Source organism: Carassius gibelio, chromosome A9, assembly GCF_023724105.1.
Source record: "Carassius gibelio isolate Cgi1373 ecotype wild population from Czech Republic chromosome A9, carGib1.2-hapl.c, whole genome shotgun sequence".
NCBI lineage: Eukaryota > Metazoa > Chordata > Actinopteri > Cypriniformes > Cyprinidae > Carassius > Carassius gibelio.
The window spans coordinates 15,866,073-15,886,619 of NC_068379.1; the positions used below are offsets into that span (position 1 = coordinate 15,866,073).

At 36.2% G+C, this 20,547-nt stretch overlaps 1 protein-coding gene across 6 annotated transcripts; it reads right to left on the reverse strand.

Moving 5' to 3' along the window:
• Window positions 1-677: 677 nt before the first annotated feature.
• LOC128019751 (ly6/PLAUR domain-containing protein 6B-like) lies at window positions 678-18,026 on the reverse strand. 6 transcript variants are annotated; one of them, XM_052605951.1, is made up of 7 exons: window positions 17,651-18,026; window positions 15,590-15,663; window positions 8,470-8,547; window positions 2,506-2,631; window positions 2,308-2,424; window positions 2,062-2,189; window positions 678-1,941 (listed from the first exon to the last, which is right to left on the reverse strand). In XM_052605951.1, the coding sequence occupies exons 4-7, from the start codon at window positions 2,606-2,608 to the stop codon at window positions 1,771-1,773; spliced, it is 519 nt and encodes a 172-aa protein (XP_052461911.1). In that variant the 5' UTR covers window positions 2,609-2,631; window positions 8,470-8,547; window positions 15,590-15,663; window positions 17,651-18,026; the 3' UTR covers window positions 678-1,770. The 6 variants fall into 6 exon arrangements, with proteins under 6 accessions (XP_052461911.1, XP_052461909.1, XP_052461910.1 ...); XM_052605949.1 differs by lacking the exon at window positions 15,590-15,663; XM_052605950.1 differs by lacking the exon at window positions 15,590-15,663 and having other exon boundaries at window positions 8,470-8,550.
• Window positions 18,027-20,547: the final 2,521 nt, after the last annotated feature.

Here is a 20,547-nt window from a genome sequence, read left to right on the forward strand (position 1 = left end):
TTATTTTCTACACAAGAAAGCAACTTGTACAGGTTTGGAACAACATGAGGGTGAGTAAATGACGACAGAATTTACATTTTTGGGTAAACTATCCCTTTATCATCTGGAGGAGATGAGAGGGGGAGAGAGAGACAGAGAAAGAGAGAGAGAGAGAGAGAGAAAGAGAGAGAGTTTCCTATGTATGTGTGTACTACTTATTTTTAATGGCAATACTCTAGCCATTGTAAAAGTGAATTGAGTTTTATAATTATAATATATATAATGTTGTTTAATATTAGTTTTAACAGTATTGTTCTGTATTTAATTTTTTAAGTCTTGATGAAACTTTTTTTTCCTTTTTTTTCAGTATTGTGATGTGCAACCGAGTGATGTAGGGTAGGGTAGATTCTATGCATTGTTCTTTGATTGGATGGAGACAGATCTGCTCAAAGTGAACTTGCAATCAAATGTAGTAAGGTGGTGTTTATGATATTTTGATTAAAAATGTTAAGTTTAAAACATTTTAACGACCAGACGAATTGTTCAAAATAACAGATGAATTTTGATTTGATGGCAAAGCATAAGGGGAATATATAAGTATAATAATAAATGAATAAAATAGAATATTGTGCATGGACACATTATGGTAAGTTAAATATGGTAACATTTTTATTTCTTTTTTTTTTTGTGTGTGTGTGTGTGTGGGGGGGGGGGGGGGCAATAAAACATGACAACATTTGCAATAGTCAAGTCAGAATAACTCAAAATATGCTTAATTTGTAAATTTCTTTTACGTGATGGAGGTCCACGTTCTTAAAGCAGTGACATTTATGCAGCAATCAAGATCACTATTAGAGACATTCACACCATTTAGAAAACAAGAACACATCCCACGTCCTCTCATTGCTCTGCTTGGCCTGTGTGACAGAATCTGGGACCAGAGCCACAGGACCATCCCACATAGGGACTTCTAATGGTCAATGTTTGAGACTCAATTTGCTCAATACAAATCCAGTGAGGCAGCATAAGTTAATTCCAATGCTTCAGCTGCTAAATTCAGTTTTGCTACCCGCCTGTTTCTCTGTCCTATTTAGCATGTCATTAGTAAGCAGTCATCACAAGTGGCACTAGTGTTCCATTGAAAAACCTTCTTGACACTGCAACTTCCTGTGCACACAGTTCCTCCATCACTGGCCGACAAGCCGTCTCTTCACTGAATCCACCAAAGAGTTATGGTTTTGCTGATTAGCACAGTCACATTACTTAGCCACTGCTGGAATTCCATAACTACATCGTATAGGCTGCAAAAGGACATTCAAAAGTAATTTTGTGTTCTGAAAGAATAAAATAATTTGCAAGCAACATCTAAGTCACAAATATTTAATTCTATTACAGTAGATTATGTATCAATGTCCAACTGTTTTTGAAGGGAGAGGACAAGTGTGAAATTGACTTTTATCACAGCTCCGGACAGATGCTAATGAGTGATCTTCTTCTTCTCATTAACCGATCAGCCAAGACATGATGTAATTTTTCCTGCGGCTCCAGGCAGATTAGTCAATGATCAGTCATGGAAACATCTGTGAGCCCAAAGACGGCAAATCACATTCTTCTAGCGAATCCTGCGACATCCTGCAAGTGGGATGAATGGGAATGCTGCATGATATTACTGTGGCCTTAATGGATACATCCATCTGACAGTATTAATAATACTGCAGTGTGTTTGACGTCTCCTTTGTCTCAACAATTTGTAGAGCTGTTCAAAACCGAACAGATTCACATGATTGAGGATCACAACGGTAATAGTCCCGTGAGAACTGGGACCATGAGGATCACAGAATCCCAGATCCTGAAAGTGGGTGCCGCTGAGCTCTGGGTCTGCCTTTCGGCAAACACTGCATTACTGTGATTAGTCGGCAGCTCTACGTTGCAAACCATCCCTTCACAACAGGATATGCACTCCTGCAAGAAAAAAAAAAATCACATTTTGTGAGTGAATAATTTTGATATAAGTGACTATTTTTGTATTTTTACATGTATTAATGCATTAAAGAATGGAACAGTGTGTATGTGGATACTCACATGATGTGTGTTTTTGTGATGTCTACAGCCAGCTAACTGGCATTCTTCATGCACTGCACATCTTTTGGTAACAAATGTTGTCTTTCCATGATGGTTGAAGTGGTGTATTGTCATGCAGTATTGGGTATCTATAGATGAAAGAACAGGATATTACAAAGTGTCTGATCAATTCAGTCGCAGGATTGTTTAAATCTAGAGACCACGGTGAAGATCTAACAGAGGTGGGTTTGTGTTGAGGAAACTCACTCTGAGGACACCACACATCTTCTGCCCAGCGGTTACAGCGGTAGTTGTCTGAGGCCTGTTCACATGTGAAGCACTTGAAACTCTTGGGGTATGGAGTGGCTGTACAAGACATGAACACTGCGTTATATTATTGCTATAAAGTCACTAGACGTTAACAAAATTAAACTGAATAAACAAAACAGAAAAAATCAAACTCACCTTCTGCAGCAGGCATGATATTGTAGAAGTCAATGCTGTCACTTGTCACCAAATCAACAAAAAGCTGGATGAGAACGCTGACTAAGGCCAGATCTGCTGCCATGTTTAAAACACTGACAGTGACTCCTAAAATAAACAGATGGAGATAAAGTTAAAGTCACTGAATTTTAACTTCCACTCGTCTTAATATATACTTTGTTATGCACCTCAATATTACAATTATTGGCATGAATTGGGCAAATACACACAGCTTCTAGTGCTTAAATGTGATGAACAGGCACCTTTTACTTCACAGTATAAAACAGTTTAGCATGAGAAGTGCACAAATGTTTATAACTGGGATATGATGAGCTTTTGAAAGGATTAATACAAATATTTTATGTAGATTATGTACGTATAACATGTAGTTTTTTTTGTTGCTTTATGTCTAAAAATCTAAGACTGATGGCTACAGCTATAACATTCATAGCTATAAGATTCTATTCATTCATATCCATCATAATCTCCTTTAACTGAATATAGACAAGGCACAAATGCCTGAATAACAGGACAGAATTGTAGGTGATAGATGAATTAACACATTACTTCTTTTAATTACAGCAAAGGCTCATACTCGGAAGAAGTACAACCTATGAATTCTAATCATCCAAACAGGATTCATTTCATAAATAATTCAATTTACTGAATGTGCTGGATTCACTAATATGGCCATTTGCATAAAACCCTCTGGTACTTCAGTTGCAAGTACATACTTTTTTTTATGCAGGAAACCAAAACCCAGCATAAGGGCTTATAATTGATGACAAGGGGCTACAGTCCCCATCCACGTCTTCTTGAGTTCCACTCCCATATTTGAAATGTCTTGCACCTGCAGTAAGGCATGCTGACCTCAGGAGGTTAATGATTAAGGCTGAACACATTCTCTAAAGACACTGACATGCTCTAGTGCTTGTTTCCATCAGTGTTTAATTACACACCATTGACAGTCTCACTGTGTGTGATGGACGTTAGCCTAGTGCGTAACTTATTTCCTGTCTGAATAAACATGAGCGTGCATCAGGAAAAAAAAAAAATCAGGAAAATTAATAAGTTTAATTTCATCTTTCAAATGGCTTAAATTAAGAACTCAGCATCAGTTTAGTACACAGAAATCCACAGGCTCTACTTCATCTCTAGACAGCATATGGTTTAAAAGCAAACAGATGAGTGTCATTAATCTTGTAGCAGTGACAATCTACTCCTAAGGGTCTCTACCAGAGTAAAGATAGATCACACGTATATAATGACTAACAGCACAACAGCAATCAGCTCCACTGACCCAGAGGTTAAAACGCAAGCAGGGGCCTGCAGTATGAAGCTTTTCAGCTCCTAATGCAAGTGCTCGGTCACAAACCAGCCAGGGCACATGTAGGAACTTAAAAGCAGTTCATTAAGAGTGAAGAGCATAAAATGGTAATTTGCATGCATCTTTATGTTGGCATATGTATGCCTAATATAAAACCACACACACATGCACTCATTCTTACATAAACAAAGATTGCATTATGAAACATGGTGGGATTTTAGACCAAAACTATATTTAATGCATTCTTTGAAAGTAGTCTTTATGTGAAAAGAAATGTGATGTAAATGAGCTCTAGAGGCCAGTGCTGTCTGACTGGTTTAAGGGTTAGTTCATCCAAAAATGAAAATTATGTAATTAATAACTCACCCTTATGCTGTTTCAAACATGTAAGGCCTCCTTTTATCTTCGGAACACAGTTTAAGATATTTTAGATTTAGTCCGAGAGCTTTCTGTCCCTCCATTGAAGCTGTGTGTACGGTATACTGTCCATGTCCAGAAAGGTAAGAAAAACATCATCAAAGTAGTCCATGTGACATCAGAGGGTCCGTTGGAATTTTTTGAAGCATCGAAAATACATTTTGGTCCAAAAATGGCAAAAACAAAAACTCTCTTCCGTGTCTGTTGTGAGAGAGAGTTCAAATCAAAGCAGCTGGATATCATGTTTGTGAACGAATCATTCAGTTCACCAAATCGAACTGAATCGTTTTAAACGACTCGCTCCTCTAATACGCATTAATCCACAAATGGCGGAGTAATGCATGCACTCAAACAGTACACTGACTGAATTGCTGTGAAGATGAACACAGAGACGAGCCAGATAATGAACAATAGATTGACTCGTTCACGAGTGAAGAACCGGTTGCATCGGTTTTCGGATCACCAGTAGTTATTTCGGACAGTTCGATTCAATAAACCAGTTTAAGAAAACGGTTCACCGGTTCTTTTGCGCTCGACATAATGGCGTCATTTGCGATGATTGCCCTTGATTCAAGCCTTGGTTTACCCGCGCTCATAACACTAGCACAGAATCAGTTCAGAATCAATCACCAAAATCAGTTCAGTTCAAATGGTTCTTGACTCGTGAACGAGTCAATGTTTTGTTCGTTATCTGGCTCGGCTTGGTGTTCATCTTCAGTTCTCTCTTCACAGCAGTTCAGTCAATGTACTGTTTGAGTAAATGAATTACTCTGGGATACTGGTTTGTTTGAACTCAGAGGGAGTGTCAGCCACATTAAAAAAGTGATCAGCTTAAGTCATTTGTGGATTAATGCGTATTAGAGATGTGAATCGTTTAAAACGATTCAGTTCGATTTGGTGAACTGAATGATTCGTTCGCGAACCGGATATCCAGACTGCTTTGATTTGAACTCTCTCTCACAACAGATACGGAAGAGAAGCCAATGCTGAATAAAGTCGTTGTTTTTGCCATTTTTGGACCAAAATGTATTTTCGATGCCTCAAAAAAATTCTAACTGACCCTCTGATGTCACATGGACTACTTTGATGATGTTTTTCTTACCTTTCTGGACATGGACAGTATACCTTACACACAGCTTCAATGGAGGGACTGAGAGCTCTCGGACTAAATCTAAAATATCTTAAACTGTGTTCCGAAGATAAAAGGAGGTCTTACATGTTTGAAACAGCATAAGGGTGAGTTATTAATTACATAATTTTCATTTTTGGATGAACTAACCCTTTAAGAACGTCAGAGGCCTGTTGATTGCTACAGTCATCTGTGAATGACCAAGACATTTAACATAGTAACTTCTTCTAAAAAAACATCTGCGAGAATCTAAGTTCTAATTAATATCTAGAATTTACAAAAACTGACCACTTACTAAAAACTTGCTTGTTAAAAAGGCAAAATTTGCTTGAAAAACAAGACAAAAGTAGCCTACTTATCCAATACAAATGAAATAATATAATACAACACATATACATCATTCACTCAAAATAATAGAGAAAATATACATGAATTTGAAAATCTAACTATACAAAAACAAAGACTTACCTTTCGTCTGTATGGGAAGCTTATAGGTTTAACGTGAAAGGCAGAGAGATAAGTAAATGTTTAAATGTGCAGAGGCTCCTGTCTTGACTGAGACTTTCAAAGGAAAGAGGAAGCTTGGAAATCATTTTCCATTTCAGCTCTCTCTCACAATAACAGAAAAAAACAGACCCCAACCTCCTGACATCCCACATTTCTGATTGGACAGCAGGTGCATTGTGGGGGCGGAGCCTCTAGCCTTTGTGTGAACTCGACAGTGTGGTGTCAAGCCAGTCTAGCCCATGTAATTAGCATTCACACAACACACTTAGCACACACCCCATAACCTCTGGAACACCCGAACATAACACTCTGCTAGATTACTTTCCTCAATACACTCCATGAGTGATTTGTGCACTGATTTTTGCAAAAGCTGAAAAGATCTATACATAAATACACTAAACTTATGAGGTGCCTGATGCATAGTCAACTGTTTTATTACTTCAAAATCTGTAACAGTGGGATTTAATGTATTCACTCTATTGTAAAACTATTCTTGAGGATCTTACTTGGTTGACAAACTGAACAAAAAGGTGAGATCAGCAAGTGAAGTGAGGAAAAGACTGCTGAGTGGACAAATCACATCAACACCACGATAACAGGAAATACAGAAGGCTTCATACTGTAAGCCACTACTGATTCTCTCATACAATAAGCTGAATACAACATTTTTATGTACTTTGGAAAATATATTATGGCCTCCTGCCAGTCCCAATAAAAAGCTGCATGTGGAATATCACTGAAATATGATACAGTATTGCTCATATTACACCTTGAGATCTAGCTGTCCCTCACGGCTGTCACCCTAAATATACAGCTGTGAAATCTTCAAGTCTTGTGTAAATACCACACCACAGTGAGTTTTAGTGCATCCTTTGAGCTTTATACAAGTCTGATGTTCTGACAGGGTTAGAATTACAGGAATGTTCCCAGACTAACCAGAACTTTTAAAAACCCATCAAATTAATGGTGGACTTGGACTATCCTTTGAATATCAAAATAAAACACTGGTGATATTCTCAAATGCATTCCTGAATATTTCACAACTGCCTTTTGGCCATAAACAGTTTGGTGTTTCCCATTTATGCCTTTCAGTAAAGGTTTAATGCTTTACGTTTTATGTCAAGACACTTTTTGTACCATGTGCGTAAAAAAATTTGAAATAGTTCTTCAAACACGTTTTAGTGGAGAAAGCAAATCACCTTCTGTCTTGCCTCGAGGGAAACTATCTTCCACAGTGACGATTTCAAAACAAAGAAGCTCAACTGGATTTGAAAGGAACGAATCAATGACAAATCGTCGTGACTTTAGGATCTTTTTTCAGTTAGTCTTAGAACTAGTCAATTCACTATTTTTCACGATCCAGAAAAGAAATTATGTTAATAATTTGCTTTGAATGGATATACTTTTTTCATTTTCTTAATATGACTTTCCTTCTCCTGACATGGCATAAATTGTAAAAGTCACGATAAACTTAAAAAAAAAAAATAATTGTCAGAAACAGACTCTTAAGAACTCACAATAATACAATAAATACAGCCACATGATTAATTTGTGTTTTATCCTGTGTTCTTTAGGCTAGGTAACAGTCAGACGGCATCATTATCAATGGAGCTTAAATCTTTTCCAAATATAATTTGCATTAATGCATGATCTTCACTAGCATTAATGCCAAAACAAGATGTACATTATATGTCCAGGAACACAGTAAATTGCTCTATCAGCTTCTTTACTGGAAGACGCCGTTGACAGATTTACTACTTTGTTTTGAATCTAACAGATTTCGCTGTGTTTTGACAGAAAACCAGAACACATAACGTGCTCTTCTATAGGTGATGATGGTCCCACCCTTCTCAAGGGCCGGAGGGCTTTTCTGATGGCCTGAGGGCCAGTGCATCTATTTCATTACATTATAAAGTATTCTATTTTTGCTTCTGTGAGGTTACAGTTGAAAAAAGAGGAATCTGAAGAAACTGTGTAGAAAAAAAAGTTATATAAAAAGCCAATGTTCAGACATACCAATCCAGAAATCAATTATTACCTCTCTGTCCTATGATCAGCATGATTTAATGCTACTCAGCAACCTTCTCGTAAATGTGATCCTAAGTCTAGCAATTTAAAAACAATTTGTCTGAACATGAAGAGAGAAAAAAAGAGAAGAAAACATTCCCACAATTCACTAAGAAGCACCTGCATAGGTACGACCCAGATCCTGACCATTCAAGTGAAAAACACTTAAACCCACATGTCAAATCTCTTGAAATATGTCAGAACTGAGAGCTTAGCATGAAATAGAAAAATAAGCTTTAAAGACCTAAACGCCCTGGTTCCAGGACACTTTCATCAAATGACAGATTTGAGGAATCAAATTTCTGTTGGAATATGGAGAGAAAGTGACATCAAAGCAATATTTATAAGACCTCCATCATGTTGATGGCTCAGTACACAGTAACACTGGCAGAATTTCAAGTACGCCACACTCAAGTGTGTGTTTATTTATCAATCTCATGAATCATTGCAGCATAGCAACACTGAACGAACAATACAAACATTCAGATGGTACAGATACCTGAGATTTCCTGTTGAGATCCTCAGAAGAGTAAAACACTTCCTCTTTCTCTCTTAAATCATTTTCCCCCTCAAGAAACTGCTGATAAAAAAGGGGGAAAAAACTGGATTATCCACACAATTAAATCCATCTATCCAGACTGCTTAGTTGACAAACATCATCATTTCCTCTCCGCAGAAAGAGTCCAGGAATTTTCCTACACAATCTCACCACATTTATATCTCCTTTGTCTCACATTTGTCAGTAACTGGTTAGGTATGTGAGCCCACCTTCACAGGAAGACAGACGCTCATAAACACACCAGGTCAAGCATATAAACTCAAGGGGGCTTTGTGGGAATGCTTTTATTGCTCATTCACGAGTTCACACTTACATATAATTAGCTGAAGTATTATAGTGCATATTTGGCGTGCTGTCCGGGGAAGGGGCTCCGAGCTCGGGAATGGCCCGAACCTAGAGTACCCCCCATATATGTAAAAGTGTAACATGAACTCTAGTGGAGGAGATGGGGATGGAGGGGGGATGCTGACAAACCATCAATGGAGACAGGTAGGCTAATTCAGCTGTATTTATACCCTGAGATAGATTGTATTAAGTGGCTCCACCTGTGTTAATTAGGCTAAGTATCTGACGTGCTCCTCCCGAACCTTGTTATGAAACTGCATTTTGTGATTGGTGTCTTTCCCACTCATGTATCAATGCTGACCAAGTCAGCACACAGACATGTAGGTTGTAAAACACAAAGGCCCTGAGGAAAATACACCACAACTCAGACCAGGGGCTATTAGTACTCTGGTGGACTTTTAAAGACATTTTATAAATGAAAAACTATGTGCATCACAGAATTTAAATAATATTTTAATGTAAATTGCTGTATACGGTTTATTCATATTACTACATTTCAGATTTTTTTATTAAAAAAAAACTTCTAAAATATTATAAAGTAACTTAAGTAACAATAAATCTAGAATTACATAAAACTACATTAGAACTCAAACAAAACTAATAATAATAATAATAATAATAATAATAATAATAATAATAATAATAATAATAAAAACGGTTAAGGAATCTTCTAAAATACTGAGAAGAAAATGAAGAAAATGAGCAGATCATGATAATTAAGTTATTCCAGTATTTATTTGTTATTATCGAATGAGTTATTAGGAAAGGATGTATAAAAAGTCTATTCATTCTAAAAAAAAAAAAAGTCTGGTCATACTGTAAATCTATTACTGACTTGCATAATCTTATCCATTCACATACTGTATAAGGATCAGTCTGGCAATTGTTCATTGTTATATAAAAATGTCATGTAAAGATTCCATTATATCCTTCAGGCTGTCATGTGTCAGGTGACGTACAGTGATAAATTCTGGATAATGCCTTTCTGTTACCAGATCAGGTCTCGTCGTGCCTTAGTGAGATCTGTGTGGAAAATCCCTGAGGTCTGTATTTATGTGTATGTGAAGATGAGGGTCACAGTAAGGTAGGATAAAAAAATAAAAAAAATAAAAAAGCAGCTTGAGGTGGATCATTTTCACTTGTGTCATGACATTTCATCTGAACTGAGAACAGCAGGGCAGACCATGACTAGTTATCACATATTTAGTCAATATTTCTAAAGATTTAGGGTTGGTTACTTTAATGTTCTGACAACAAAAAGCTACTGAACTGTTGATGTCCTGGGCAAAAAAAAGAAGAAGATACAGATCATTCACTAAATTGCCATTAAAAACCTATTAAAGGCTTTCCAGCTAAATTTGAACAATTAATGAAACAGCAAAAAAATTCTCATATGAGAATATCAAACCATTGTTTTAACCAACAACAAAAAAAATAAATAATAATAAATAAAAAAATACAAATAATTGTAGGCTAATCAATCAATTTTATACATTTCCAACATTTAAAATGTGGTAAAATTTATATTTATGAAAAATACTTGTGTCCTAGTTCATCCATTCAGTTAAAGTCTACTGTAAAAATATCTACAGGATATAGGTCTAATGAAAATTTCCTCATAACCTCAACCAATTTCCTTAAAAAGTAATAAAATACTTTTAACAAATCTATTAACCTTCCATGATTGTACAAAATATCAACCTAATACTTTAATGTCTTGACTCATATGTAAACAAAGGCAAATTCCAATATAATGAAATAATATATATTTTTAAATAAACTAATTAAAAGCTTACAATATTCAACATAAACTACTACTCAAACAGTGTGATCTCTGTGGCAGAGTATTGCGTTAGCAGCGCAAAATGTAGTGGGTTCAATTCCCAGGGAACACACATACTGTTAAAAAAAAGCAGCAATGTATAGCCTGAATGCACTGCAAACTCACTTTTGCATCTGCTAAATGCATTAATGTAGTTAATGTAAATGTAGTTAAAAAATACTCTGATCAGAGTAGGAAGCCACTGCGCTTGGCACCTGAACCGGGAAAAAGGTTTCAGGAAGGGAAGCTGCATGAACGTCTCCTTTCACAACAATTTTAAGGGCTCAACGGCCACCCTGGTAAAATTACACAGGTCTCATATTTCACATTAAATTTCTTTGTGGGCCCTTTCCCAAGTATTGATTACTTTTTGGTACATGACACCTAAAAGCAGCTTAGAAAGTCTTTAAGAAAGACTGAGAATGTGCATTTGGTGTCTCAACCAATTCATTAGAGCATTAGGGTCTTTCTAAAGGAATTCTCTCAAAAGTCTGTCGTGGACTGAAGCAAATTGCTCTTCAGTCCCAAAGGCTTTTAGACCATTTTGTTTCAGAACTGCCATCTGCTTCCATAATTAGAAAAAATACTATTTTAATCCTCACTTTAAAGGTGTATTCACACGAGTAAAGTCCGCTAGTTCACTTGCTTTTTCTGGAACAAATACAATGTTGATTTTTTTGTTTGGTGTGGTTCGCTTTCACACTGCCCTTTTTGCAGGTGAACCAATAATTGTAAACAAAACTACACATGTGCTAAAGGCCAACCATTCACTGGACAGAAATTCTCAAGCATACCAGAGTTTGTTTGGAAGCAGACCAAGATGACTACTTACTGGGTCTGGGTGTGGTTGTTTGGTCTGCACCTGAGTGCCATTGCTGCATTCACACCTGCCCAAAAGAGGCGCACCAAGTTGAGTTAGATTCAAATCGAACCAAACAAGACAGGTGTGAATACAACCTTAGCATGCTTACAGAAGCATATCCCTTCCAAAGATTAATATGTTGAGAAAGGAACCCTTGGAAGTTGTGGCCTAATGGTTAGAGGGTTGGACTCCCAATCGAAGGGTTGTGGGTTCTAGTCTCGGGCCGGACGGAATTGTGGGTGGGGGTAGTGCATGTACAGTTCTCTCTCCACCTTCAATACCACGACTTAGGTGCCCTTGAGCAAGGCATCGAACCCCCAACTGCTCCCCGGGCGCCGCAGCATAAATGGCTGCCCACTGCTCCGGGTGTGTGCTCACAGTGTGTGTGTGTGTGTGCTCACTGCTCTGTGTGTGTGCATTTCGGATGGGTTAAATGCAGAGCACAAATTCTGAGTATGGGTCACCATACTTGGCTGAATGTCACTTCACTCACTCACTTCACTGATTGTCAGCCTCTCTCATTACATGGGGGTGAGAGACCAGGGTCTGTTTAATTGGCCAACTGATTACAGCACATACGCTCTTTCACGCCACCGTTCTCCTGCATACTCTCAGAAGCCTTCCTGTTCTCTTGCCTGCAGGATCAGAGAGATCAGAGCCCTGCAACAAGGGCTTTCTTTGTGTGCCTCACTGGGCTGAGAAATGGAGATGAGTTTGTCCATTTGCCTCTGAGGCCACAGCGAGGGCTGGATGGGGCCCTGGGAGAAACGTGGGCTATCAGGTATCACTAACGGCAGGTGAACTGATATCAAACTGGATGAGTTCTGGAAAAGTCCAGCATGACCGTAGTGCTGTGATGTTCTTCAAATGATTTAGCTCACACTGAAGCCAAGAACGTTCTTAAACTTTAAAACCTCTGCACACACACAAAAACAAGATGAATAACCTTAAAAGGACTGGCTGTTTCAAAGCTGGTTCAATCTGCATTATCTAATATTAAGGCGTAGATATTGACGGACCCTTAATAATTTAACATAAATTCTTGCAATTATGTGTCTGGTGAGATTTTACAGCAGAACATTAAGGAAATATATGAATGCACATACACTTGCTTGATGTACTTGCATTTACATGTTTGACGCGTGAGAACAAATTGGTTCTTGTGTGCCAAGCAAGTGTGTTTGAGCTTCCATTTACCATACAACTGTACTCTATGTATGTGCACTGATCAATGTTTATATGTCTATAAAATAAATTAATTACATTATAGACTTTAAATGGACAGATAAACATGATGAGGAAATACATATAAAAAAAGAAATCTTTATTTCTATTCCAAAAATGAAGGGAAGGGAAGGATTTGGAACAACATGATGATGAATTTTTGGGTGAAGTATCTTTTAATAATCAGTCATTGTATTCCAAACATTTATTTCTGTAGCACCTTGATTAGTCTAAGGCATAGGACTTTTATTCCAAAAACAAATTTGAAAAATGCGCTTTATATAATGTTTTATTCACTCAATAATTAAAAACCAAAAGGGGGAAAAGGAGCAACAATGTTGCCAAAGACATGAAGAAAAGAAAAGTGAAGCTGCTAAAATAGTCACAACTCAACCTGACTATCCAGAAGAAAGGTAAATCAGTCTGTGTGCTGCACAATGTGATGGGTCCCTTGTCTATTCACATCCCAGCACAAGAACTGATACGATACACATAGCAAGAAAGGCAGTGCGCCCAGGCTCCACACAATAGTAGGTTTGAAACTCATATGACTCACAAAATAGATTGTAAACAAAACTTTCCAGCAAAAGGATTTAACAAATATGTTCTTAGTCTCTTTAAAAAAAAAAAAAAAAAAAGACCATTTAAATACCGGTCCAGACCAGTGTTATCATGAATAGAGAGCTGGCAGTAGTTGACAATGAATGGCAGAAAAAGTAATCAGGGGATTTGCAGAAAAACAGATACACCCCAAAGGGCGTAACACTTCACTTTCCTAGAATGTGCTGCTTTTGAAATCACTAAGATATTAATTATTGTACTTCTTCTTGCGTTAGCTAATCAAAAAACTACACAACCCTTTCTGCAAACATTGAAATGTATTTATAATCTGAGAAGCTAAATTTAACAGAAGAGCTATTAATTGGGTGTAAATGAGTAAATTGTGGGTCTGAATAATGTCTTTTTGTCAAAAGCTACTTATTACTCTTCCAGAAAGTTTCTATTCATTCTTTAATTAATAGGTCAGAGTGCTTCATCTGAAGACACACTGGGTTCAGAAGCCCAGACTTAAACGCCTATTACTCTGGCCACTGCTTTTGACACATCTGATTTGTGGGTATGTGGATCTAATCTCCTGAGATGATGAGAGATTGGGTTCTTTTACAAAGTGCTCTCGTCAAGTTAAAATTAAATAGACCCTTTAGCTGTCTCACATGGGACTGTGGCCAAGGTAACTGAATAGAGATGCCTGGACATTTATTCTGTGTGAGAGAGTCTCCCTGCATTCTCAGGATCTGATGAGGATTACAGTGCTCTTATTGAAGAGAGCAATGAGAAGGAATGCAGCCTGTGCTAAGTGCAATAATACTGCTGAGGTCATGTGCAGTTTACCTGAAGAACGAGAAAAAGGTGGAAATACAGCAGAATAATGTGGGTTAATAAGGGTGAACTTTTTGTTACTTCTGATAAACTAAATGCATGTTTACTGAATAAACTTATTAAATAAAACATCTTACAAACCCCAAATTACTAATATAAATATATAAATACATATATAAACCCAGCTAAATTGCAAAAGTGACGTAAATGGACGAACAAAATGCACACAATTGAAAATGGTATTTGCAGCCATAATGCTGCAGATGAACACCTTTTTTACGCACAAAAACAAGAACCTTATTAAATATACAACTTATTGGAAGTTATTGGAATTTTATTTCTTGGAAGTTGCATTCAAAATCTACATAGCTCAAAAAATCCTGCCCTCTCGGTTTGAATAGGCAAAATTTTTCAGAGGATATCTGATCCTTTTCACTATGAACCACCTAGACGGCAAGATGTTTCAGGAAAATTGTATTTAGTAGTCTAAATAATGAACAAACTCTCCTCATAAGGGAGGACCTATTCTTCAACCATATAAAGAGTTGATTCTAGATACTCTACTAATGCTTCTGCTGACTTTTTGGAGATAAAAGAGTATGTGTCTCTCATCGATGACCCTGGGGACCTCTATTGTTTTCATGATCTTGAGGGCAAGAGCAGGTGACCCTCCCCTGTCATTCTACTTAGTGACACTGTGATAATCCTGCAACACAGGGCCTCAGGTCAGGCTTATCTCCACGCTTGAGCATCCCCAGTCATTCTAGAGGGGGACACTCACCTGAGCCAAAGCACATTTACAGTTTCTGCTCTTGCACCTGAATATATACTGATATATTGAACACAAACAGAATAGCAACTACTACAAACGACCTCTTTAAACCTGAATGTATTGGTCTAAACATGCCCCCAGCGAGGCAGGGCCTGTCAGGTTAGTTGTTAAAAATTGGGGCAAAAGATACAAGTCAGAACCTTTCTATGACCTGAAACGACTTCTTTACATCATTCCTTGCGTTAGAATATGACATAACTGGAGTCATGTGATACCAGTCAAGATCATGTCCTTTAAGGTTTGATGAAAACCCACTTGTGAGCTCTGAGCTCCCTCTCAAGTCAATTGTTAAGAGCTGATTCTTATGACTCACTCTAATGATACACCGCAGTGAAATAGCTGAGCTCTTAGCTATCGTAAGCACCACTTCAAGAAGTAAAACAACCCTGTGTTTAAAGTACATCCAAACACCTATTAAACAAAAAGATCTCCGCACGTCATCCATTAAGGAACAAACTCAATCAAAAATGAGGAAAAACATGAGCATCCAACACAAAAGCGGGAGAAATCTTCCCCTGATTATAAACATGAACATTACAGTATATTTGCTGTGCAAACTTGAATAGAACAGTAGTTTTGACATCGAGCACAATACCGTGTGGATCAGTCAACAGCAGCTGGGACCTTCGTGCCATCTGTCCCCCGTCATCTGTCCACAGCAACAACGTCCTTCGGAATCAAAGAGGGCAAGCAATCTTACACTCTATGCAAGCGATAAAAAACGTAACTGGTGTGGTATGTGGCCACAGTAAAATTCCACAGTAATTGCAAAGGTCTGAATCAGGACTGAAATAAACGAGTCATGTGGATTTGATCTAAACAGTTGGATGCAGAACATCCTAAGCTAAGTATCAAATAAAAGTTGAACACAAGGATCCAACTCATTGCTGCATGGAGACGACCTTCTTAAAATTACCTAGATACTGTCTCTTTAAATTATAATTGGGTTCAATGACCTCATGCTAATTCTTTCTCTCTGAACCTAGTCATTTATTTAAAAATACATACAAAATGCAATTCATATTTACACTAACTGTAATTCACATCTTCTGTGATGAGCATGTTTTTTGGAAGCTAAAAGTTGAAAAGAAATGTCAGGATGGTACAACAGTTCTTATTAAAAGCCTCATTAAATATGAATGATTTGTTTGTTTGGGGGCAGAATATGTAAATAATAATAATAATAATTCAATAATACATTTTTAAATATTTTAAAATATAGAATACTTGTTTAAATATAAAATAAAATTATAAGAGTATTTAAATAACACAAAAAAAATTATTAAAATAGTCAAGGCACAAGGAAACTATTTTATTGACGTTTTCTGTCTACACAAAGAAATGCATAAATGTGTTAGAAATGCCACAAGCTAAATTACACACAAGGTTTTTACAAAAATTAAATGAGTGACTGAGAAGCCTTCAGTCTTTGGGTTTAGTGATGCGTTCTACAAACCAGGGTTTGAATGACAGGACGTGACCAGTTCATCTCTATCTTGTGGGCTCCTCAACACACTGTTAATGACAGTCTGACTCTTGATTGCACAGATACATGGCAGCTGACAGCGGAATCTGATCCCTGGGTAAGACTGAGCTTTCACTGACAGACTAATGGAAGCTCTCTTGTAGCCAGAGACGGACCCTCAATGATATCTAGAGGAGCTGAGGGCCACATCAAAGACAACAATCCTGCCTGTGATCTGCAAGTGTCCTCCAGTTCTACATGAGAGCAGAGATGAGTGACAGCTGAGGTAGGAAGGGGGGAGGGGCCATTTTTTTCTTTTAAAGGGGTAATTCACAGCTGGAAAGATGGGCTTTTAATAATACTTGGCTATCTATGCAGTAGAAATGAAAAAGAAAACAGACAAAATGGGCTATGATGTTCCATTTTGCCAAAAACTTAAATTGGACTTTAATTAATTAATTTGATTTTGGTATTTTTGCATTTGTGACATCCAGATGACTTTTACTGAAAAATCAACAGGTATTTCTGGTTTTCAATGGATTTTTTTTAAGCAATGCTTATGAAAGGTGTTTTCAGACACCCAAGTAAAAGCTAAAAAGAGTTGTTTATATATATATATATATATATATATATATATATATATATATATATATATATATATATACGTATACATATGTATATATATGTATATATATATATATATATATATATGTATATATATATATGTATATATATGTATATATATATATATATATATATATGTATATATATATGTATATATATATATATATATATATATATGTATATATATATGTATATATATATTTATATATATATGTATATATATATGTATATATATATATATATATATATATATATATATATATATATATATATATATATATATATATATATATATATATTATGTCAACCAAGCTAAACATCCAATCGTTTCTGATATTGCTTAAATAACTAAACTACTATAATGAAAGACATGGTTTTTTGTCATAAATGTCAGGTTGGGACTATAATGCCACATATGTTGTAATTTTATAAATAATACAAAATTAATTATAAATTCGTAAAATACAATTGGCAAAAAACGTTCATGAGTTTGGTGTTTGCAAATAGATTTTGAGCGTTTGTCCCATAGAGTTTAACTGTAACTTAAAGAGCTCAAAGCATACTCACCGTCGACGTGTGTGATTTAATTTACATTTACAGACATAAAATCTCATTTCCCTGTAGCTCAGTGCGTGAAGGTCACCCGCATCCCCTCTGCGGCGATCACAGTCATCTACAAAATAGCGAATTTGCTACTGTGGTTTATCGCGTCTAACAAACACAAATGTCCGTTTCTTTTTTTCTTTTGAGTCGAGTCATCTAGTGAATCAGTTGAATCATTTCACATATAAAGCGGCTGAAGAATCTGTCTTATTAGCACCGTAGACATGTTTGATTCGTGATCACTGGATTGGTACCAGATTAGTGACCGGGATACGTGAACACTCTTAAAAACTTAATTAAAACGCAACAAAAAGTAATGTAGTACCGGCTACATATGGATTTATTAGAACATTTTAGACCATATTGTAAATATGCTCACAAGGATCTCATGATCACATTTAATTTGAATCTATTTACCGGTTCTTTGAAATGAATTGTTCAAAAGAATCGATTCGCAGAAAAGGTGGACTTGCTTTTATCCTGTTCTTTAGTTGTCATCATAAACTTTCTCCACACACCAACATATGTTTTTATAATGTTGTCCATGTTCATTTTTTCCTCAAAGCAAATTACAGCAAAGTACAACTTTTTGCAAAGAGAAGACAAAATTGCTTCAAAATACATTAGTAAACCTTTATTTATTCCACATCAACATCTGATAAATGAGTGTCACACTGTTATCCATAACACATGCTTTAAGCATCTTGAAACAAACATTAGAAACCTTTTCATATCCATGTTGTGGCACTTCATTTGAAGTTCATTCCGTGTTTTTTAATATCTCGTTATTAAATGCATAAGCTGCTGAGGTAAAGTTATAGCACATTTTAGAAAATTTTGAAATGCTGATTAACAAGAATGTGAAGACAAACTCAGTTTAAAGACATCTTTGTGTGCAGTACAGCGATCATCACAATAGAGCTGTAGCCTACATGGGAAAAAAAACAGTACAGAGAGATAGATACAAGAACACTAGGCCTTGTTAGGTTATGTGGTTTGTATGCTTTATATCAGATAATTTTTTAAATAGGAAAAACAAATTATTGCAGTGATGAAGGAATTTCTTTCGATAGGACAGGTTCTCAAATCGAAACTAACTTGAATTTCTGTGAATGTATTTGTGTTTTTCTTCCTCAATTCACAACATCCAAAGAAAGAGTGCAAGAAAGTGTTCACATTACTTACCATAAAGATGATAAGTCTTTACTCTAAACTGATTAAGAATTGGTTTTCACCATATTAACATTTTCATGTACTGATGTCACTTCATTACAGCTGATAAAAAAACAATGCTTTCAAAGTTCTGATGTAGAAGTATAGACCGGAGAAAATTAACACCACACAAGTTATTAGGCAACATTTTTGTATTAGTACAAGATTGTAAATAGCTATGGCATGGTAGCATACTTTACCTGATGAAACATTATTTGTGATTCTTTACAAATATATGATATCTCCTTCTTGAAGGTTTTATTTTTTATTTTTTAAAGAATTCTCCGTTCATATTATAATGATATCAAGAAAAATAAATAATTATATGAAAATAAATTAAGAGCAATCAGCTGTAAAACCTCTCCACATTTGCATTCTTTAACTTAAGTGGTCATCTCTATGACTTTGGCTTTCTTTAAGGATTGCATTTCATGCCCTTCAAAACAGGTCAGTTTAATAACAAGAAGATAGAAACGATTCCTGATTTTCCCACTAATGTGGTATTAATACTAATATTTTACATTTGTTGTTTGCTCCAGAGCACCTTGCAGTATAAATAACAGTTAATAAAATTTTCAAAGCACCCATATCTGCATAACAACGTCTACACACAACAACCTGGATCTACTGTGAGGGACTAAAAAATATTATACTAAAGACAACAGGCAAATAAAATAAACTAAATTCCAATACCTAACATAAAAATAAATAAATAAATGCATATAAAAATTTACATCCAGCAACAGGATTATCAGTCGTTATAAACTGTGACAGATTAAGCTTGAAGCAATGTGTGTGTTCCTAAGATACATTCCTAAGTCATGTCACTGCATGTTCTCAATGGCCATTATAAGGCTGAAGGAATTAGTGCCAATTAAAAGAATCACAGAAAGTTCTTAATGCTACTCCTGAGGGTCTAAAAACTTCTGGTGACAACTTTTTATCCATCCAGCCTTCCTGCTATGGAAACTAACCTGGCATGTGTAATGACAGACGGGCTGAATTACTATAATCAGAATGTGATAGAAACACTGAAGACTTCTTTAAATACAAAATGACTCGGGGGCAAAAAAAAAAAAAAAAAAGGTGCTATGAAATAGCATTTCAATAATTTTAAAAGACAACATACTTTATTCATAGTTTGTGGGTCTGGGTTTGTTTATTCATAGGTGAGTCCACAAATCTCCACTTGGGAATGGAGGTCATAGTAAGGACAAGAAGTGAACCTGAAAAGTCTTAGTATAAGATGACAGCAGTTCACCCCCCCCCCCCCCCCCTCACCCCTCACTGAATAGAATTGACTGCACTGGAAAAAGACGTCTTCTTGTTGCCACACATAGCTGGAAAGGAAAGAATGTGCAGACTGGTATTGACCGCTCATTTTTTGTCCCCTGTTTGAAGTATAAAGAGTTAGACACACTGTATTGGGAGGAAACCTGTCAGAAAAAAATATTAGCAAAAAACATTACATTCCTTAACATTATATCACTGACAAACAGTTTTTCTTATAACCCAGAACATGTAGAAATCATCAGACTGGGTAAATGAACGTGACTCTGAAATAGATCCATAAACTTTGACAACATTTCAGAGGATGCCAGATGGCACTAGACACTGTCCACTATGCATTCGAGCACAAGTCTTTTGTA